The 23,939-nt window shown below is 39.2% G+C and overlaps 2 protein-coding genes across 4 annotated transcripts in view; both read left to right on the forward strand.

Annotated features, from left to right (window-relative positions):
• Window positions 1-23,939, forward strand: part of Mi-2 (chromodomain-helicase-DNA-binding protein Mi-2 homolog) — a 30,871-nt gene that overhangs the window by 311 nt on the left and 6,621 nt on the right. The gene's annotated exons all lie outside the window — the stretch shown is intronic.
• Su(Tpl) (Suppressor of Triplolethal) lies at window positions 831-23,827 on the forward strand. Of its 3 annotated transcripts, none has more exons than XM_032434094.2 (5): window positions 831-1,104; window positions 14,615-14,784; window positions 14,849-15,323; window positions 15,423-15,491; window positions 17,840-23,827. In XM_032434094.2, exon 5 carries the CDS (start codon window positions 18,284-18,286, stop codon window positions 21,503-21,505), a length of 3,222 nt encoding a protein of 1,073 aa, XP_032289985.1. In that variant the 5' UTR covers window positions 831-1,104; window positions 14,615-14,784; window positions 14,849-15,323; window positions 15,423-15,491; window positions 17,840-18,283; the 3' UTR covers window positions 21,506-23,827. The 3 variants fall into 3 exon arrangements, with proteins under 3 accessions (XP_032289985.1, XP_070064658.1, XP_032289986.1); XM_070208557.1 differs by having other exon boundaries at window positions 14,620-14,784; XM_032434095.2 differs by having other exon boundaries at window positions 831-1,066.

Consider the following 23,939-nt stretch of genomic DNA (forward strand, 5'->3'; position numbering starts at 1 on the left):
TCTTTTATTATTGTTTTCATTTGGTTTTGTTGTGACCAATTGAATAATTTATTATGAATACATATTTTTTGTTTGGTTTACTGTAATTTATTAAAAATTTTGTGAAATTTTACATATGACGCGCGACATTTCACATTTTTGTGTCTCTCTCATTCTACACAAATTTATTGCATTTTTATATGCTGTGTTTCGCAAATGCAGCTCCTCTTTAATATATATAGCCATCTCGCTCTGACATCAAGAGCGCTCGCGAATTGAAAACATATGTTTTATACGCTTGTTTTGGTCTTTCTTTCTGTTCAAAAACGATGGCGCGCAATAAGAAATAAATAAAATTCTTATAAAAACTCAAAATCATAAACCTATAAGACGGGCATAAGAAAATGCAAAATGTGTCGCTTATAAGCTAAGTACATACATTAATGTATATCTGGAACGTACAAAACCAAGTCTCATTTCTGCAATAGTCGCCGCAAAATGAAATTTGGCTGTCGTTGACACTTAAGCTCTTAATGGAGAGCTTATCGCTTAGCTAAATAATTTTTATATAATGAGGTATATATTTCGTTGTCAATTGCTTTTTTTACAAAATTGCGTTTAACAAAAGCGCACTGGGTAAAATATCAATGCGATTGAATATAGCACTAAATAATACCAGCAATACGAGCACAAGTGTGCATCTATTTGCAAATTATTTTTGGGTTTTTCTAAACGCGTACTATAGTCTACTCACTCTATCCCACATAACTCGATATGAAACGGGAATATTTTGCTATAAATCCGTGTGTACACACTGCACTTGCGCGATGTCGGCAGCACTCGCTCACTCTCTCAGCTCACAAACGCACTCGCAACCGCAACCGACGATAACGCCGCGTGAAGTGGGCTGCTTTGGAAATTTTACGATTCATTGTTGCTTGGACGTGGCAGCCATGACGTGATTTCTGACTTTGACTAAGAAAATTTTTTGTTAAAATTACATTTGTAAATTATAGAAAATTAACTTAAGGGGAATACGTGCATTATTAAGCCAGCAACAAGAGCTCAATTAAGTGTAAAATATAATGTGTGTGAAAACTATTGAAATTTATAAAAAATTATTGTGTAAGAAAAGAAAAAATGAGAAAAATAATAATACATATACAAATATGTATGCAAAAATAAACGAATCTAAAATGTGTCCAATATGGAAAATATTGTTAAATTCTGGTTTCCGCCTTCCCCCGTTCCGTCGTGTTGTACATCGTTGATTGATTTCTCCACTTTTGTGGGTGTGTGTGTGTGTGTGTGTATGTTTCTCGGGCGGATCGTCGTTTAATCTGTCCGTTTAACTGTGACAGACTGTTGCCACCATTTACATTTGCAGTCGCCGTTCAATTTCATTAACGTAGCCGTGTATTATATTTTATACATTTATACATACATATGTACATACACATATTTACGTCTGCTTGCGTGTGTGAGTTTGACTCTCTTGTACGCCAAGACAAGCTCCCTCGCACCGTGTGAGGAAGCTTGCGTATGTATGAAAGGTACATGTGCATGTGTGTTTGTGTATACGTGCGTATTATGCACGCGCGCGCTCCAGCAGCTCTCGTCCTCGTCGTCGCCCCGTCTCCATAGTTCTCGCGCTCAACCACCAAAAACGTCAACCAACCGCTCTCACGTAGTCTTGTCGCCGACGAAAATCAGCCGCTGTCGATGTCGCCACCGCCGACGTCGTTGTCGCGTCGCCGTCGTTATTTACGCGATTTCAATTAATTTATAAATAAATTTACTTCCAACAACAAGCACAAGTAAAAATCAAAAGTCAGCAATATCATCTTTTGTGCATGTATAACAATTGCTAGTGTTTCAACATAAAAATAATAATATAAAAAAAAACACCAACTACACACAAAGTAAGCAATAGAAAGTGGTAGAAAAGAGAACAAAATTCGTTGGAATGTTGACAACAGTTAAACAACGCCGGGCCCATCCAAGGAGTAATGTTCGTTGTTGTAATTCGTAATGGTTTTTCCACTTGGCAGCTGACGTTGCTATTCTTAATTTGGTTTTTTGTTTTTCGACTGCCCCTGTAAATGTGTTTGAACAATTTGCCATCGACGCTGTTGCATTTTGCGGAGGCGTGCGTATGTGTAAAAGTTATCCTAGAAAACGTACGTGGGCGGGCAGCAGTTTTCCATATCTAATTTTAACATGTGATGTGCGCGCACACCACTTCGTTCTTGTTGTTGTTGTTGAGTGTGCTATCGATTAAACTACTACATGCCTATCGATAGTCGGTCTATGCAAATTGTTGAAATTGATGAGGCACTACTTCTAATAACAACAACAACAAACACTGCAGCACACATGTGACGTCAGTATGTTTATGCCCCCCCCCCCTCTCTCTCTCTCTTTCTCTCTCTCTCTTGGCTGTATGTGTGGCGTCGTGTATTTCACAAGTTAGCATTCCAACAGCTGTCTGCGCGTATCAGCATTTGGTGTGAGGGGATTGTATATCATGCAAGGCCCAATTCACGCCAAAAGTAGCAAAATAAAAAAAAAAACGTAGGTCTTTCGCTTGAATATGTTCAATTAATTTTCATTCATTATCATCATTTCTTCTGTTTCTCTGTTAAGCTGTCGCTTGTTTATAAGAAGAAAGTGTTTTACATTCATTTTACTTAATGCTTTATACAATTGGATAAGTAAACAACTGCATATTGATTTGACATTTCATAAATTGTTCAGAGCGAGAGAATGACACCCGAGACAAAATGTCGCGTCGTCGTCATCGAGCGAGAGAAATATCGTGTGGTGGGAGCGTCTAGCTGTGACTGCACTCCACTCGTTGCCCGATATTGTTTAGAATGCTTTGCGCTATTGCATTCATGCACATTTTAACAGTATATATGTGTGTGTGTTGTTGATTGGTAGAGTGAGAAAGACAGGGAGAGAGACAGGGAGAGGGGTTAGGCTTAGAGCGAGTGCAGAAATGAGAACGTAAAATGCAACTCCATATGTCAGGTGCCAAGTGCTTTGACGCATGTGCTTGTTGTTACTTGTGTACTTTGTGCTTGCGTAGATAAGCACACAATATCTGTTGAATTTTAAATAAATACAATTTCATTTCTTGCAAATTGTATGTCTTGATACAGTATTCATTGATTTGACTTAAGAAGAAAGATCGAGATCGAGATCGAGATCGAGGTCAGCCAAAGAGCATTTGGCTTTAATAAATTTCGAATTATTTAAGAGCTGGTAAACGAAGTCAAATTTTAGACCTTTTTTTTCTATTTTTTATGTCTATACATGCACACACACACACACACACACACACACACACACACACACACACACACAGAGAGCATTTATTTCTTACCCACCTTTGTCATTTGTGTGTGGAGGCACGGATTTTCTATAATTTTTATTTTCGCTCGCTGTTGCTGAGGGCCCCAACATCGAGACACACACACGCACTTATATTCACAAGCTTGTGCATGTATGTGTTCATGCATATGTATACAAACACAGAAAACTTGCATAAATCTGTTGAAAACATACAATATAAAAACTACAACAAAAACATCAGCGCTGGCGCCCCAACCGAAATTAAATTCAATACAAGAAGTGAAAGTATTGTGTCTGTGTATATATATATGTGTGTGTGTGTGTGTGCGTGTCGGATCATGCCTTGCTTTTGAGCATGCGAGAGAGCAAATGGCGACCGTTGACGATAGTCATGCATTGTGATGCTGTCACGCTCGCACATATTGCATTTAATTATGCCAAAACAAGAAGCAGCCAACAACAAGTGGTGTTATTTTCTGTCCATGTATTCGACTCTTTAAGTTGGCATTTAAAAACTTTACTTATTATTTACTATTTAATTAAAAAAAAAAAGACATTGTGAAAATGGGTAAACCAACAGGTTACGCTGAAATTAACAAATTTTAACAGAGATTATTTTATTTCATCAAAGCACTTGAGGTTGTTGGAATTTCCGTCAAATATTCTGTTCACCCTATTTCGGAGAACGAACGGCTCTCTTGACGATTTTGTTGTTGTTGTTGTTGTATATAACGCGAATCTGTGGAGCCATACATATGTATGTATGTGGTGTATTTTGTGTCAGTTGTTATTGCTCTTAAATTGTTTTTGTGTTGTTGTACAAGTACACACACAAATACATTGAGACAGACAGTCGGATATTGTTGTTGCTTGTTGTGCATGCGAATGAAATCGGCAGCGTTTGACATTGATTACCGTAATACCTTGTATTCGTGTAGATGTGTGTGTGCGTGTGTGCTTTGTGGTTGCTTTTTATATATATATATATATATTTGTGCAACTGCGCGCTGTTGTCTTTTTCACCTATTTACTGTAATTGTGTTGTTGTTGCTCGATCACGAGCGGAGAAGGAGAAGGCCGTATCGCTTCTCGTATACGCGTATACGTATACACACATGCATATATGTATGTACATACGTACATGTATGTGTATGCATGTAAGTATAAGTAGGTACGGTGGTGCTTTTTTTTTTTGTATTTTTGTTGTTTCAGTTGATTTGTCACAAATATTTATGTATTGCATTTGTATGATGCATACGGGCGCCCACAACTCGCTTTTTTTAATGCACAGTGGGACAAAAGTCCCAATTGATATGTTTTGTGAAAGCCCGTTTGATTAATTTTGTTGTTATTTGTATGTTCATAATTGTACTTGGCTTAATTGTACTAAGGAATGCGGCGATTCTCTCAGTGTACGTTACTTTGGCCTCAGCCCTGTACAAAAACAACATCAAAAAAGAGGTGAAAGTGAAGGTCAATAATATTTGCATATGTAAATATTTACGCATTAAGAGTGCACAAGTATGATAAGTCACAACGAATATGCCAAACAATTAATTTTTCTGACATTTACATACATACATGTATGTACATAGTATGTAGGCTTGTCTGTCTGACTATTTTTGCCGCCATTGTGGTTTTGCACGCTATAGATGCCTACATACATACACATTCTACATACATACATAGATACATACAATATACCCGCATATTTGTGAAAGACATTTTAAACAGACCTTTAATTGGTTCAATAGTTTTTTTTTTTCGTTAATGTTATCGTGTTCTAAATAACGCAATTGTTTCTATACTCAATTTTTGCTCCAGTTGTTTTATGTGAAAAGCAAGGTAACTATTTTTCGGTTAGGGTGTGTCAAATTTAAGCACAAATACAAAAATGTTTACATTTTTACGATAAACTGTTAACGAAATGAATATTCAACGCGTTTTATATATGTAGATATGTAAGTGCTATTAATTAGTTTGTTGAGACAGTGTTGCAAATTGTCGTTACGAGAACAGCGCGCGTTGCCAACCAACTGCATAATTGTCACACGTCAAGATTTATGGGCATGTGTGTGTGTGTGTGTGTGTGTGTGTGTGTATGCATATTGTGTGTCTGTCTCTATGTTTTGATTATTGTAATCCGTCGTTAACTTTGGCATAGTTTCGTAGTCGAGAAAACAGAAAATAAAACCAACATTAAAATTACCAAGCAACAACAACAACTCGATACAAGAGCTGGCTGCTCGCTGTCGTCAACGACGACGTTGTTGTTGCTGTCGCTGTTGTTGTTGTTGTTGTTGTTGTTCGTGTGTTGCTCGGCCCTCGTTTTTGTAGTGTGCCACCCGACTTGTTACATATATCGTTTGTGTTATTGCTGTTGCTGTGTTTTGCGGTTGGTTTAGTCATACTTACGGCTGCCTATAATGTTTATATAATTTTCGTATCTTTTTTTGTTTTTTCTTATTCCACTTGCATACCGAGGTTTCTTATTGGTTGTGCTCTGCTGTTATAAGTTGTGGGTTGGGTTGGGCTGTGATGTTTTTGTTTTATTTTTCTCTGAGTAAAGTGCACTCCACAAGACAAAGCGCAACATTGGTGCGCTATTTGTTGATTTTTCCTTTTACTATTTTAACTGCATTATCTTCTTTTAGTGTAGAAACTGAGTGTGTTTCTTTCAACACTCGTTGCTCTTGCTCTTGAGTTATCGTTATTATTTACTGACAACATTTTACAACACTATGATTTGTGTGTTGATATTGGATTGTTCTGATGGGAAAAATCAGGGCTGAAAGTACCAAATTATTGGCGGGGATTTAGCTTAAGATTTGAGACCAGGGTTTGATATAATTTGTACTAAAATTATTTTACGTTCTTATCATTCTCATGTAGAAATTGCGTATCTAATTTGATCTCTATCCGAAAATTGGCATCTATGTCTTTTTTGACTGACATTTAACTTTTTTTATTTATTTATTAATGGTCGACAAAACGAGTGTCTTCCTCATTATTCAAAAGGTTGTACAATATAAGTATATTCTAAAAGCCTAGTTAAAGGATACAATTTTCTAAATAGCATCACCGACCGATGGAGGTGTTTTATTTGCCAGTCCGGCCAGCTGTGCCCCTTTTCACAGCTAATTTTGTCAGTGACGCTATTAGAGCCTACATGTAAGCAGAAGGTTGTAAGTAGGAAAAAAGTGATCTCAAGTGAAATTAAAAATAATCTTAATTTGCTAAATTAATAAAGAAAATACAATAAATAGGAAAAAAGAAAGTAAGAAAATTGTTAATAAAGTAAAGCAATGTAAGTTAGATAAAGAGTGTTAAGTGGATAGAACAAAGAGAAAAGTATTGGGAAATCACCGACACGGTGGGGGAAAATTTTTCAGCCTGTCCGGCTAGCTATGCCCCTGCTCATAGCTGGGAATGGTCAGCGACTTCCCGAAGGTATCCTGAAAGCAACGATTTTATTAGGGGTAGAGACAGTTCGGTAGAGAAAACGTGATGCAAACTATTATAATTTTTACATAGCACGCGAAAAGAATTGTGCATAGCGTAATCAGTTGTGCACGTAGATAGTAATAAGGGGCGATAATTTCTGGTTGGTCTAGCCGGAACAGAGAATTGAAGACGCCCTAGCAGAAAAGGAGAATCAATGTCGCCAACAATCAACTTATGTAGAAGGACAACACCGAGAATTGTCCTACGGTTGATTAACGACGGAAGGTTGAGAAGAAGCAGTCTGCTGGAGTAGGACGGCAACCGAAGATTAGGGTCCCAATTTAAACCTCGTAAGGCAAAAAGCAGAAATTGCTTCTGAACAGATTCAATACGATCCTGGCTGTTGATATACTGTGGAGACCAGATGCAAGAGCAGTATTCAAGGATAGGGCGAACAAGAGAGATGTACAGAAGTTTTGTTATAAAAGGATCGTTAAACTCTTTAGACCATCGTTTAATGAATCCAAGTACACCTTTTGCCTCATTAACAATGGTATCTATATGAAGATTGAAACAGAGTTTAGAATCAAAAATAACGCCTAGATCCTTAACTGTTAGTATACGTTGCAAAGGGATATTGTCGATTGTATAACTAACAAGAAAAGGTGTAGTACGATTAAAAGTCATAAACATACACTTTGAACAATTTAGATGCAATTGATTGGCCGAACACCAAAGTTGCATAGCGTTCAAATCGTCTTGTAGACGAGAATGATGTAGGGGGTTAGTGTATGATAGAAAAAGTTTGACATCGTCCGCATACATGAGTACACGGGCATGTGATATAACAGAAGGAAGATCATTTATAAAAAGTGTAAAGAGTAAAGGTCCAAGATGACTACCTTGAGGAACACCAGAAGTAACGTGAACCCTTTTAGAGGTAGTCAACCTCAGTATTACTCTTTGGGTCCTACCTTTTAAATAAGAATTAATCCAAAGTAAAAGGGACAGAGGGAAACCTATTCGGTCAAGTTTAAAAAGTAAGATGTCATGGTGCACAGAGTCAAACGCCTTACTGAAGTCAGTGTAAATGACATCAGTTTGCATTTTCGAAAGGAAAGCATCATTTACCAAGGAAGTAAACTCAAGCAGATTGGTCGTAGTTGACCGATTCTTTACGAATCCATGTTGAACAGGGGAAACAACTGATTTGCAGAAATGCTGCAAATTCGAAGTGATTATTTTTTCAAATAATTTAGGAATAGCAGACAGTTTTGCAATGCCCCTGTAATTTTGTATATCAGACTTCCCACCTTTCTTGTGAAGAGGAATGATATAAGATTCTTTCCAAAGAGATGGAAAGACAGAAGTTTCAAGGGATAGATTAAAAAGCTTTAGCAATGGATAGAAAAGGGAAGAACTGACAGACGAATACAGAAATAGTTGACGTATTTACTTTGTAACTAATATGGGTCATATATAAGGCAAGATCTAAAGTAAAAGGAACTTCAATTTGCAATTGAAATTTGTAATCGTAAGCCGCCTTGCAAAATATTCTTTAACTCTGCTTAACTACAGACAACAAGGCCGGAAACATAAAAGATGAAGGTTAGGGCTGGCTTCGACGTTCTACTTTAAAAGCTAAAACAAATAGACATTCACGAAATTCCGCGTCATAGGAAAAACACAGGTAAAAAATAGAGCTCATTAAAAAAAAAAGTAAATACCACAAACAAACCGTCGAAAATTCAGCGGAAGTTCAATTAACAAAATCACAAATGGGCTTCACACAACGAAAAAGTTCAAAGGTTTCAGTTTAACTATGAAATGGAAAACTAACAACGCGAGCCAAATTTCCAAAAGTTTTAATAAACAATTATAGATATATATTTATATATATTTATGCAAAGTGCATTCTTATTTGGGACAAGTAAATTGATTGTATAAAGAAGTTGATTGTACGATCAATTTGGCTGACCTTCAGTCATTTTCGAAGATATAGCTATAATATAATATGCCGAATACAAAATGAAAGTAAATGTATGTATATTCATTTTATGTGAATACGAGAATGAAGGGCGAAGAGTTAATACCCTTGCAGATCAAAACAAAAACTTTGTCAGACAAATATATCATTTCCTATTTTTCGTTCCAATGTAGATAAGATTTTGTATATATGTAGAGAGCATATAAACCCTTAACTTAATCTGAAAAACAAAAACTTTTCCATACAATTACTTAATTTTGTACTGATCGTTCCATGAAGTCCGATCCAGCCGAGGGATGTATGCAAAGTTTCATGACGAGAAAGCTTTCAGTCTGAGAGACTAGACAAAAGGGGCTTTATGGGCTTTATCGACTCGTCTGTTAGAACTGATCAAGAATATAAATACACTTTACTGTCTCCAACTAAGCGTTACACATTGCGACAAAAAATTATAATACACTCTGTTAGGGTATTTAATATACAGAGACACAAACAAGCTGGTTGCTGGGCTGGGGGAATACCAGTCCAGTCTCTGTAGCCAAGCTCAGTTAAGTTAACGGCTGTGCGTTTTGTTTTTCTTGCTGTTTGTTTTGGGAGTCCGTTTTTAGTCCAGTTCCAAATTGCCAACGTCGTTGGCTCTATTTGCGTCTCTGTCTTGCGCTTGGACAAGCCTCAACTCACGTTACGCCTCTCGCTCTTGCTCTCCAATAATCCAACTGAATCTGGGAAGACAAGTTTTTTTTGTTTTTCTTCTCACAAAGCTTGCGGCAGAGCTTTAAGCTTTGCTTTGTCTCTCACTCACTCCACTTGAACAAACCCAAGAGTCACTTCGCATCGGCTTTGACTTCGTTACGATTCGAGCCTTCTAGCTATGTTTTTTTTTTTTTTTTGTTTTCGAATCGGGTTTTAATTTTATTTTATTTTTTTTTTGGTGTTGCTGATTAGCATTCACATTTGTATGTGTCTGTATGGGTGTAAGTGGCAGAAGATATCGGCGCGTCGATCGAACGCCAACATTTCGAAACAACAACAAATAGTATTTTTTTATTTTTATATGAATTTCATTTAAGTTTAAACTTTCAAGTCGATAGAAAAAAGACACACACAAATGCCGACTTAATTGGGAAATAAACAAGTCCATAAGCTCGAACCAGTTATTATCAACGCAATTAGTCTGCATTGACGCAAATTTGTTAAATACATTTATTATCATTTAGAAAACAACATTTTGTTGAAAACCTAAAACTTCAAACAAAGTTATTTAGATAGTTTGAATAGTTAATAGGATGGCCTTAAACTGGGCCACATCAAGTTGCCCTCAATTTCGGTCACAGACAGACCAAAGGCCTGAAAGGAATTCATAAATAAGATTTTTTCGAACATATTACATTCAGTTGAAAGCTCAGCATTTTATTTATTATTATTTATATTGTTTAAACGATTTGTGGCAAGATTTGAAATGAATTCATCCGGTTTATTTGAAACTGGTTTTTCTTTAAATTCTAAACACACGTTTGCCCGTTCTTAATTAAAATTAATACAAGAACCTTCGCACGGTCATTAAAAAAAAAAACAAAGTAAGAGGTTCTAGTCGGGAACTCCCGACTAGGGAATACCCTGAACCCTCTTCTTCCAATATGTCAAGTTTGGTGACTCTAGCTCTTAGTAATTACCAAAATTGCTCAAAAAACAGGATATCGATATCGATTTGTATCGATTGATTGGAAACGGAGTAAGTTATCGATTATCGTAAACAAACTCGATCTGCGCACGCACTAGGAGCACCTACATATACAATTTCAGTCTCTAGCTCTTATAAGTTCTGAGGTCCTTGCGTTCATACATACGGACAGACGGACATGGCTAGATCGACTCGGCTATTGGTGCTGATCAAGAATATATATACTTTATGGGGTCGGAGATGCTTCCTTCTGCCTGTTTGCATTTTGCACCCATTTTTAATAGGTTCAGGGTATAAAAAAAAAACAACAAATTGAAAGCTAAGTTTGTGCTATTTCTACTTTTCTCTCCTCTCGCTCTTGGCCTCGCTCTCTCTCGCTCTCTTTCTCTTTGCTTTTAGTTAGTAAAGACTTGTTTGTCGATTTTCCTATGCGGTAACTTTTTCTTACATTTCTGTTTTTTTTTTAATTAATAGATAAGAAACGTGCACATAAAAAACCCAACACAAGCCAAAAAGCACGCATTATTTCTTATCTTATCAAAATAAATGAAACCAAGTTTTATGCTCATTCACGGTCAATGTTTTTTTTTTTTGTTAAATTTGATTACAATTTGTGCTTCTTCTTCTTCTTGAATCTGTCACTCATGCAAAGCGAGCGAGCGAGCGAGCGAGAAGGCAAGAAAAACGCATTTCCGTCGAACTTTTTGTTTGTTAAAAAGCAAAAAAATTATGCAATCATCACTTTGTTTTTTATTGTTTTTTTTTTTGTTTTTGTTTTTTAAATCGGTCATTGAACGTTTATTTGACGGGCTCGGGAACGAGGTATTTGTTCGTGTTGTGGCTACCCGTTCAGCAAGATCTTCCAGGTGACGCTTATAATTCGATTGGTTCGCTCTTCTTCTTGTTGTTGTTGTTGGTTTGGAGGGCAAATCAGGGCACAGTTCATTGTACGCGTTTGCTTTGTGCTTGATTTTCTCTCTCGCTCTCGTTCTCTCCTTTTCAAAGAGACCAGCTTGTAACGTGCTCTTTTGTTAGAAAAGTTGTCTCTTTAACTGCCTTGGCCTTGAAATTTTCAGTTGAGTAAATACTTGCAAAAATATCACAAAAAACTAATTCCTATTATTCGAATTGCTCATATATACAAATTGTATGTAATTAAAGAATCAATATCGTGCAGTCGATGACGTTGAAGCAAACTTCTTGCAAACTGTTTATATTTATTGGAAGCACATTTCCAGCGCTATGACTCATTGGTTATTCCGCATACATTTACAGTAATAATTGGACTTGAGTGCGCTTAGAATAACTGTGCTTATATTCCCAATTGGAAGGTGGTGGATGGGTTGAAGAGGATTTGGGAAAGTTTTGTTGTAGGCAATAACAGCGAAGTTCGTCCAGCTAAAGCTTAAAGAGCCAGAGACTTGGAATTGGGAATACAAGTTCTGACATTAAAATGAGGTTAGGTTAGAAGGGAGTTTGGTGCAGGATATATCAATCTCGTTCACGAGTTATACCGTTGCAATCTTAATAATATTTACTGTAAAGCGATTTATCGACAATTCTCCAATACCCTGTTGCAAAGCAAGCTGCTCATTGTTTAACGCCTTTCTCAACATGAAAATAAATAAACGTGTGATGCCTGTGCCATGAGTCACATTTTTGTTATAATGCCTTCTCTTGTTGTTGTTGTTGTTATTTCTACTCTAAAAATAGCCAAAGTGTTGAATATACGAAATTCAAAATATTGCCATAACATAAAGTCTCATGCATATACATATACACATAATATACATGTATGTGTGTCTGCTCTCGCTGTCCGTTTTTGTTGTTGTTACTGTTAATGCATCGTGCACAACGTGTGCATGATGGCAATTTGGGATTCCCGTGTGGCCAATTACCCTCGAAAGAGAGAGGGAGAGTGGAGAGTTGCGTCGGTTGCCTTTTATCGTTGCTGCGACAATTGATTATTTATTTTACACACACACTCACAATCAAACGCAAGAGACTTGCACTCCACAGCGCCCTCTTTTTTTTTTGTCGCATTTTTACTGGATTTTTGGTTTGCCGTTTTGTGGCTTTTGTGCTGCCCTACAACAGTTTTTGAACATCTGTTCACAGTTGTGCTTTGTTTTGTTGCTGTGCAGCGCTTATAAAGCGTACATTTTAATATGTTTTGCACGTATTTGAGCACACACGAAACTTTATTTGCATATTGTGCGTATGATTGTCTTTCAGAGATGCATGCGTTTGTTTGTTGTGATTGTTTTTGTGGTTCTGCCTATTTATCGATTCAACGGAATTTCGATCGATTTGGCGAAGGTGGCAACGCTGCCGGCGCGCAGATAGCCGCCGCATTTAGTGCTAGTCTCTCTCTGTCTCTCTCTCCCTCTCATTTGACATTGTTATCAATGTTTTTTGTTGCCATAAAGAAACGCAGCACAAAGCAAAAACTGTTCGCACAGCTGTCAGCTGCACGGGTGCGTTGCCTGTCTGTGTGTATGTGCACATTTACTCATACACATTACACACATGTACATATCTGAATGTTCTATTATGTATGCATGTATATTTGTATATATTTTTGAACTTGTGAGATTTTTCCTGCCGCCCTTTTCTCGAGCATTCCGTTGCACACGTTCACGTTCACACGTTTTTCATAGGTTTCCTGCATATCATGCTTTTCGGTGGTTGTTGCTCCTGTTCTGCTATGAAGCCTGCGGCCAGCTGTTGGCTGCTTGAAGTCCTCACACACACACATACACACACTGAGACACAGACACAGACAGGCACATTGCGTCTCGTCCGTTTTGCTGTCTCGTGTCGTTGTCGTCACGCGCAGTGCATTGGCCTTTCGCTCACAAGGGCTCTCAATGCTATTTAAGCGGCGTTCCTCCGAACGGCCGTTTTAACAAATGGCCGCCGCCGACAACGTCGCGCGCACGCTTCAAACTTGAAATTGTTTTGTTATTGTTGTTGTTGCTCTTTAGGTTTTGTGTTTTTATTCGGCTAATTTGTTTAAACGTCGTTGGCTGCAAATTTTTTGCTGTTATTGGAACGAAGAAACACACACACACACACGCGCGCGCCAACAAATCAGGGGCAACAATATTTGTTGTTTGTATAAATGAACTTCAAGCTGTTACCTTGATGCAAATCTTTTCTTTTTGTTTTTTATGAGCTTTTAAAGTTTTGCGAATTAGCCATTAAACTCATCCTGTTCAAGTCAACTACACACATATGTACATACATACATACATGTACGTACTTATTATCCAATGATCAGCAGGACGGATATATGCGAGACAGAGACAGACATACACAGTTTACCTGACTTTTATGACTTTGTTTTGCTGTCACTTTGACAGCTGAGGCGACCAGCCTGCCAGATTTGTTTCCTGCTGGTTGTAAAAACCCCGCAAGAAAACAATCAGGTGTGCGCTCGCTCTTGCCTACTTACAATGCATATTCTGCAAATGTAAAACACATTTCCATGTACATACATACATACAAAAATACGTTATGATGCATGTATGTGTGTGTGTATGTGAAGTGTAGCTAAAATTCCTAGCACAAAAACAAACAGAGATAAGCCCGCCGCCACCACACGGGCCAGCCTAGCTGCGTTGAAAAGACAAAAAGTAGGCACGACGAGACGCGAACGAACGAGCACAAGACTTAAAATACTAACACGACAACATATATACATAGGCATAGGCATGCCTATATGTACATACATACATCCAATCATATACACAAACGCATCGGCAAAGATCTCTGGCTGCTACGGTAAATCTACCTGAAAGCGGAAAATTTTCGTATGCAAAAATGTCAAAAGTGAACAAAAATTAACAACACTAACATGGAGAAAAAAAAATGACATTCGGGTATCCGGCTCGTGCGCTCTTCGTACTCGCTTTGTGCTCTCTTTGCGTGTAGAGAGTCGCATAAGAGAACTTGTGTGTAGCGTAACGGTGTGCAACGTAAACATAAAACAGCTGTGCCACACGTAACGAAAACGTATGATCGCGTGCGCGTAACGTACACAAACACAATTCAAAAGAAAAAAAAAACAACGGCTCTTAACGGTGGGAAGCGGAAAGGCAAATGAATTAAGGCAAACAAGAAACCAGTGCAAACTATTTTTAACATAACTTATCCTTTTAAAGTGTAGAGTGAAACTAAAAGCAAATGCGTAATATAAATTAAAAGCAACAAAAAACACAAATTGAGGAGAGCAGCACAACTACGATAAAAGAAACATCAGCAACAACTACAAACAAAAAAAGAAAAACAACGCATCAATTATTTATCACGCAGCAGCAGCAACAACAACTAAGTATGCAAATATACTTGTATAATGTTAAAGTGATTCTCACCCAAATTGGTCACTATTTTTATAGAACAACCATCAGCGGCGGTAGCAACAATATTAACAACAATAAAGTCATCGTCCAATTGAGTAGCACGAGAAAAACACCGCACTTGCCTATCGATTGCCCGTCAAACCGATATATACACAGTTTTCAACACTGTTCGTTCGGCCGAACAGCGAGCACAGCTGATTGTGCCTGGTTGGCTGTTGTGTTTTTTTGGGTGTGCGCGGGGCAGTGAAAGGTTTTCTGCGTGCCGAGCGACCGAGAAATAACAGTATAACAACAGCATCAACAACTACTGTGTGTGTGTGTGTGTGACGTGGTGGAAAGAACACAACACAACAGAACAAAAAAAAAAAAAAAAAAAAATACACACGACCACGTCGAGCAGGTGGCAGTTTAGAACAGCTGTTTCAACACATCAAAACTACAAAAAGCCACTGAAATCTACAAAGCGCTGTCGACTATTTAATGTAAATACATTCACATAAACATACCTATTGTAAGTACATTAGTATTGGCGTCTTGTGCTTCATTATTTCAATTCGTTTAAATATTTTGTTTTCATATTGTGTTGTGACGCGTGCCCCCACGCCTGTAGCTTTTCCAACAGTGGTGAGATAATTATACACACTCGTATACATTCAACAATAATAACAACAAGAACCAAGTAAGCTAAAGTTTTTAATTTTTGCTAAGACGTGCAACGGGCCGCAAGCTAATTCAGATAGACATACATACCCACACATTAACACGAAAAAAAAAAAAAGCCCCGTGTATAAGTAAATGTACGAAGATAAGCGAATGTGTTGTTGCTGTTCAACAAAAAAAAAAAAACGTAAGGTCTCCATGCATAGCACGCTCTCTAAGAGCGGCTGAAAGAGAGGAAGAAACGCATAGCGAAAGAGAGCCGCCACCAATACGAATAACGGACTGGCCAACGGCCAGCGGCAGAGTGCCAAGTGCGCACATTAAATTGCAAACTTGTTTTTCATTTCTGCTCTGCGCTTCACTTCCATAATAACTATATTACAACAACAACAACAGCAACACAAATACAACAACAAATGCTTGTCAGCAGTAGTAGCAGTAGTAGCAAGTGATACAAGGCACGTACGTATTTCAAACGAAACATCGAGACGTTGTTTGGTCGCTGATTTTCAAGACGAAGCGGAGCGAGTGAGCGTGCGAGAGTAAAGCGAAAGAGCGCCAAACTGATCGCGCGTAGTATACTCAGTACTCAGTGCATGTGCGCATGTGTATGTGTGTGTGTGTGCGAGAGACACGACGACTTTTGCTGTTGATCTACTCCGTCGCGTCACACACTCGTCGACTTCGCTGTCTTAGCATTGTCAACGGGGCGGTGGTGAGCGGTGTAATAATAAACGAGTGCACAGCAGCAGCAGCAGCAGCAAAGCAGCAACGGCAACGGCAACCACTTGAAAGCAACTCGTTTCGATTTCATTTAGCAGATACCTTTTGTACGTTGATTAAGATACCTTGGACACACAGACACGAGCAAATTTCATGTGAAAAAGGAAATAAAATGCAATTTTACAATTTATTTGTAAGCAAAACAAAATACAACGCGTGAAAAATACGTTAAATTCCAGTGCCGCCATATGTGTTAAAATAACACAGCAAATTGCCAAGCAAAACTCTGTCTTGAGTAAAAGTGTTGGCGTAAAAACCCATAATCATGCATATGTATGCATGCATATATACTCACGCACACAAAAGCAAATGAAAAAAAAAAAACAAAAAATATGTGTTAAAAAGGCATTAAAAAGTTAACAATACTTCGAGTGCCTGAACTCTGTGCCTACAATTTCGAATCAGATAGTGCGAGTGTGTGCGTGTGCAAAGAAAGAGATATTCACACATATGTATATGCAGCTAATATAGAAGTGGACAAAAAATATAATAAGCAGCAAAAAAAAAAAAAAATTTTATATATATATATAAAAAAATCAACGTACAAACACAGATGATTTTTAGCAAAAAATAAAAAAGCGAAAAGAAAAAAGATCAAGCAGCAGCAACAACAACAACAACAGTGAGTGGTGAAGCCAATCAAAACAGCAGTTGTCCCGCTTTAACACGCAGTGATTGGCGAGAGCGCGAGAGCAGAGCCAACAAACCAGCGAGCACACGCACACACACACACACTACCAAAAGCAGTCAAGCGACGTGTGTCCATATCGGTGTATGTGTATGGATGTGTGTGCGAACAGCATTGATTGCTCGCTCTGCTGTCTTTGATTTTGCTTATGGCTGCCGCCCGACACACACATACATATTGACAACTTGAGCACCTGGCGCAGGAGTCACACTTTCAACTGAAGCAACCAAAAGTTACAACAGCTATACGCGCGTCTTACACACCGACATGTCAAAGCAGCAATAGTAACAACAACAGCAACAGCAGCAGCAGGAACAACAACAACAATTAAGATGCATACATGCCTACCTTAACCCAATTAAAATACATACCATATTATTTAACAAAAGAAATTGTGTTATTTGCAAGTGGCACACAAAGAGAGCAGCAACAACGTGCAGTGCAAATATGAACCAGACTTGACGAAAGTAGAGAGGCAATGAGAGAGAGAGCGAAAGAGAGAAATGAGACCTATGTATACGGAAGTGAAATTCTCAAGCAACAACAAAAATATTAAGAGTTGTGCGTGTATTTGTATTTGTGCCTGCATTTCAAATCAAAATTTGAAAAAAAGAAAGAAAAGAAACGCAACGACAATAGCAACAATAGCAACAGCAGCAACAGCAGCAGCAGCAGCAAGTTTGCAGCGCAGCTCAAAACTCTCGGGAGAGCGAGCCGAGTGCACACATGCGCATGCAAGCATGCAGTAGTATGTATTAATGTGTGTGAGTGTGTGTGGTGTTTAATTTTTTTTTTTTTGAGAAGCTATGCATTTACCTCTGTTCACGTCTTAGCAACAACGTAAATTTAACTTGCGATTACAACATACTAAAGAAAAACATTTATAAATTGCACAGAAACTAAAACAACAATAACAACAATAACAGTTGCCATTGGGCCCCAGGCTTCTTCTACGTCACATTCGAGATCAGGAGTGGTGCCAGCAGCGACGCATTGCAACAAACACAACTACAACAACAACTTCCAGTTAACGTTGCTTCCATTCGATTCTTCCGTGCAAAAAGAAAAAAAAAAAAAAACAACACTAAAACACTTTAATTTATTGTTCAACACTGGCGCGCTAGCCGAAAACAAAAAAAAAAAAAAACAACTAATATTTGCCATTTTGCCACGCAAACGTCACAGCGACTAAGCAGAGACAACTTAACAAAAGCAAATACAAAGCGTAGTTCAAGTAATTAACAAAAAAAAAAAAAAAAAACAAAACAACAACAAAGAATTATCATTGTGATCATCAAAATCATCATCAACAATCAACATTTGAGGGGGGCGGACACGTTATGAGCAATTCGATTGCATCAACAAAATGCCTGCCCAATGTCTCGCTCTCGTCCGGAAATTATGGTATGTCCCAAAGCCACCGTTACACCGATGATACAAAGGAGTATATATTCCTTAAGCTAACCGACTCTGCCTTCCGTGCCATCGAGGAATATCAAAGAAACGAGAATGCCAAACGCCTTGCGCCCGGCCAGTGTGCAAAAATTCAATGCAATGGCAACACTGGCGTCATACACTTCCCGCTGCCAAGCAGCGATAACAGTTCTGTTAATAACAGCAGCGGCAACGGCGGCAGCGGAATGGAAAGCGGCGGACGTAAATTTGGCTTCACCATTGACGAACTGGAGGGCACATTGGAGTGCATACAACAGCAGCGCGAGGGATTCGATGTGCTTGGCGCATTGGCGCGACGAATGCGAATTCATGCCAACGATGATGTCTACGATACGACGCGATCCAAAATGGCTCGGGCCGAGGAGACGGAGAAGAGCAAATGTATACGCGAGATCAAGCCAAATCAATCGGATATTGGGCGTAAGGTGAAGAAGCCGGCCTCGGCATCATCATCGCATCACAGTGGGAACAACAACAACAACAGCAACAATAGCAGCAATAGTTTTAACAGTAACAATAGTCGTAAGTTAGTTTCATCGCCATTTAATGGCCTGACATCGTCGTCATCATCATCAGTTGCAGCAGCAGCAGCAGCTGCAGCAGCAGCATCAGCAGCGGCGGCGGCAGCAACAGCAGCAATCACAATCGCCTCACGCTCGCCCAATCCCAATACGTTGGGTGCCAGCGGCACAGTCAATGGCAGTCGCAGCACAGCCCTGGCCAACACATTCGCCAATGGTATCTCACAGGGCTGTGCGCTCAGCGGCAGCTCGCCCAGAGAGCATAGCACAACAGCAACTGTTGCTGGCACAGCAGTAACAGTTGGTTGCAGCAATGGACGCAATAAAATGCTCAACGGCAGCGGCAACAATTCGCGCAGCGGCAATGCCAAATCAGGCGGTGCTGGCGGCGGTGGAGCAGGTGGGGCAGGCAATGGCAACAAAATGTCGGATGTATCGAGGCGCAGCATTCGCGAGCGTTTGATACATTTGCTGGCATTGAAGCCGTTCAAGAAGCCCGAGCTGTATGCGCGCCTCAAGAACGAGGGCATCAAGGATCGGGAGCGCAATCTAATTGGCAATATACTCACGGATATAAGCACCATGTCGCATAATACGTTCAATTTGCGCCGCCAGATCTGGAACGATGTTGACGAGAATTGGCCGTTCTTTAGCGAACAGGAGCTGCAGCAGCTAAAGCGTCGCAAGCCACAGAATCTGACGCCGCCCATGAGCTCCGATGCGGGCAGCTCCACCTCTGGACAGAGTCCAACGTCCACGCACACGGGCAGCCCGCCGCCGTTGCTGCTGATGCCACCAAATGTCGGACAGCAATCGGGCGGCGGCGGCGGCGGACCCGGCAACGGCGGCAATAGCCTGAAGCGGAGCAGCATCGAGTACGATGAAATGTTCAGCACGGTGCATCCGAAGAAGCAGCGCATCAGTCATTACAACAGGGAGTCGGGCGGCGGTCCACAGTTCACAGCTGCGCCCACTAACTGCCCCAACACGGGCACGTCCTATCGCAGTCGAAATGCTGCCGCCTATACGCCGCCGCAACGCCAGCTTCCGCAGCTGGACGAGCAGAGCAGCAACGATTTGACCTACAGTGTGCTGGACAATCTGGACGAGTTCCGTAGCATGACAGCAGCAGCAGCTGTTAGCGAGCAGCAGCAGCAGCAGCAACAGCAGCGCGGCGGCAGCAGCAACAGTCGACGTGGCAGCGGCGGCTCTGCGAAGCAAAGCAACAGCAGCAGCAGCAACGGCAACGGCAACGCGGACAAGCGCAACTCGACGGGCAGCAACTCGAGCAGTTCCAGCGGCTATGAGACGCAGCTGGAGCGCAACAGTCGTCAGTCGTCGGCAGCGCAGACGACGGCACGAAAATCCTCGACAACGCCGCCCAAATTAGCAGCCAGCTTTGTGCGACAATCGACACAGCAGCAGCAACAACAGCAGCAACAACAGCAGCAACAACAGCAGCAGCAGCAGCAGTCACGTGGCAACAGCTTCAGCAGCAACAACAACAATGCGCACGATGAGTACAATTCATACAACAACAACACGCATGCCGCGTCCAATAGCAAAAAGCGCACGAGTAACAGCAACAGCAACGGACAACGTCAGCGCAGCAGCAGCAGCAACAGCAACAGCAACAATCACATCTATCAACAGCAGCAGCAACAGTTGCAGGCGCCAGTGCAGCAGCAGCAACAGCAACAGCAGCAGCAACAGATGCCGCAGCAGCAGCAACAACAACCTTATCATAATCGCGAGTCGACGGGCAAGAGTGCGAGTGGCAGCGGCAATCAGACGACGGCCAAGCATCCGTCGCCCACACAGCAGCTGGCGGCGGCTGCGCATGCGTATGCGGCGGCAACGGCGGATGCTGATGCGAATGCCACGCCCCGTTACGATTTCAGCCAATATGCGCCCATACGCACACTGGAGGTGCGCAGGCGCTACAAGACTGAATTCGAGAGCGACTACGACGAGTATCGCAAACTGTTGACCAGCGTCGAGGATGTGCGCAATCGTTTCCAGGATCTGTCCAAGCGTCTGGAGGGCGCACGGCGACGCGGCGGCGGCGACTACGATCAAATCAAGCGGCAAATTGTCAGCGAATACGAGCGCATCAACAGCGATCGCAGCATACACAAGGACAAGCTGAGATTCGACTATCTGCACGCCAAGTTGGCGCACATCAAGCAGCTGGTCATGGACTATGACAAGACCCTGATGAGCGCCACGGCAGCAACAGCAGCAATGCCGGAGGCAGCAGCTGAAGCCCAAGCACGTTTGGCGGAAAGCAGCAACATGCAACAGCAACAGCAGCAGCAACATCGCCAACAGCAGCAGCAACATCATGCTGTGGAAACGATACAGCAACAAGAGCAGCAGCAACAGCAGCAACATTTCATCAACAACAACAACAACAACAACAACAACAACAACAACAACAGCAGCAGCAACAACAACAACCACGAGAGCGACTCGGATGACAGCTCCGGCAGCTCCGATTCCAATGATGATGATGATGATGACGATGAAGATTGCGAAGATTCCAACTCCAACACTGACGACGACGACGACGATGAAACCTACTGAGAATAAACGAATCAAACAACGCAAAGCTACTTCTGGATAAAACGATAAACGAAACAACAACAACAACAACAACAAACAGGCTGCAGTTGCAGTTGCAGTTGCAACCAATGTAAAAAGGCAAAAAAAGAAACTATTATACATAAATATATATATATATATATATATATATATTATTATATAAATATATTACACACCTAATCTAGTAAAAAGCAACACCAACAACAAAACACTTGTACTAAGATAAAAGTAAAAAAAAAAAAAAACAACAACAACAAAAATGTTAATGAAAGGCAGGAAAAAGCAACAACAACAGCAACAACAACAAAAACTATTTGCAAAAAAGAAAAACAAATCAAAATGAACAAAAAATCAATAATTTTTTTTGTTTTTGTACACTTGAAAACTGATTAAAAGCGAAAATGTCAACTTTTAAATATGTTTTTTATGCTTTTGTTTTTTTTTTTTTTCCTTCTAACATTTCGTGTGTAATAATAATTACAAAAAAAAAAATAATATTATTATCAAGCAACCTTTTAAATAATATATAAACTAGAGAGAAAGAAAAAACTTCTTTTCTACTTGAAATGTTTCCCTTTTTACAACAACAACAACAACAATCATTTGTTACGCATTCGCTTCATTATTATGCTAATTATAATTATTATAATTTTTTTGTGTTTTTTACATATGTATATATATATATATATAAGAGTATATAATTTCCTATGCTATGCACTCTGATATATATAAATATATATATTATACCGGGAACAACAATAATAACATATGATTTTATGCATGCGCACAGTGTGCCGAGAACAATTTGTTTTTGTGCTGCGCCTGTGCAGCTGGCAATACACACACACACACACACACACACACACACACATATATATATTAACTTGTTGTGGTGTTGCATGCGGGCGTGCCTCTTTAACAATAGACTGAACGAACATTTAAACGGCTTGTTAATTTTTGCCAAATTGCAGCAGCGCTTGTGTAGAAAAAAACATTCATTTAATTTGTTTTTTTTGTTTTTGTTTTTGTATGTTTAGTTAATTTCTGTTATATATAATATACTTCATGCTCATATTACAATTTGTTTTGTTTCTTTTTCTTGCAATTGGGCCCCAAACACGTTTCTCTTTTTTTTTTTCTCGAAGCAATCAAACAAAGCAACATTTATTATTATTTCGTTTGCCGTTGTTTAAGACAAGGTTTTGCTCAAAAATAAACAAAAAGTAAAGAGTTCATAAATTTACTAAAATGAGTTATAGACATGATTGTGTGTGTGTTGATTTGTTGTTTCAGAGCCAGTTTCTGGTTTCTGAAACAAATTGAAAAAGCACGCTACAAACGAAGCTTCCTTGAGAATATTTATGTGCATAAGGAATCAAAAAAAAAACAAAAACAAAACTAACAAGTCAAAAGAAAAATTATTCAATAATTTGCTGAAACACCTGAGTGTCAAAAAAAAACAAAAAAAAAAAAACACGCAAAAAAAAAAAATAAAAAATTTGTAAGTAAATTTAACAAACGACAAATCCTTTTGTTAGCTATTTCGTTGCAATATTTTTTATATAACATATTTAAGTGTAGTAGAAGAAAACAAAAACGAAACGAAAAAGGGAAAATCAAATGAAACATTGAGATCAAGTTGCAAAAAATCAAGCGTTTAAAATCGATTTGTAGCAAACAAACAAACAAACAACAAACAAACAAACAAACAAATGATATATACAATTTATATACAACAAAAAACTATACATATATATATATATATATTATATACAACAGTGACATTTGCTAAAGGAGCATGAGACACGAGGGGGAGGGGGAGATAACTTGCTAGTTTTATAATCATAAATGCCACGCCCACACGCCACAAAAATCACACACACACACCCGCACACACACACACACACAAACTAATCAACTGCAATTTGAATGAAGAGGAAAACATATTATTGATAAATGAAAAGAAAAGAAAAAAAGGCAACAAAAAAAATTTATATATATATATATATAAAGTTTGTGGAAAATGAAAAAGGAGTAAACCAGATCAAGAGACATGAGAAAATTATTATTATTATTATTAAAAATTATTATTATTATTATTGTTAGTTTAAGAGCAAAATCGCTGACAAAACCAGCAGAATTAAAAATCTTAAAAAAAATGAGATATTGTTATATACTAGTAATTCTTAAGGCGACAAACAACAACAACAACAACAACAAAACAGAAGAAAGAAAGAAAGAAAAAAAAAAAACTTAACAAAAAAAAGCAAAGAAAAATAGAGTCAAATAAAATATTGAATCGAACATTGTGCAATTGTTTCTATTTATTCCCATTAACTTTTTTGGACTAAGTTTCTCTCTCGATTTCCATTTATTTTCTTTTGCTGAGTCGCTTAAATTGACTCGCTTTTCGCTT

The sequence above is a fragment of the Drosophila virilis genome, chromosome 3 (assembly GCF_030788295.1).
Source record: "Drosophila virilis strain 15010-1051.87 chromosome 3, Dvir_AGI_RSII-ME, whole genome shotgun sequence".
Lineage (NCBI taxonomy): Eukaryota > Metazoa > Arthropoda > Insecta > Diptera > Drosophilidae > Drosophila > Drosophila virilis.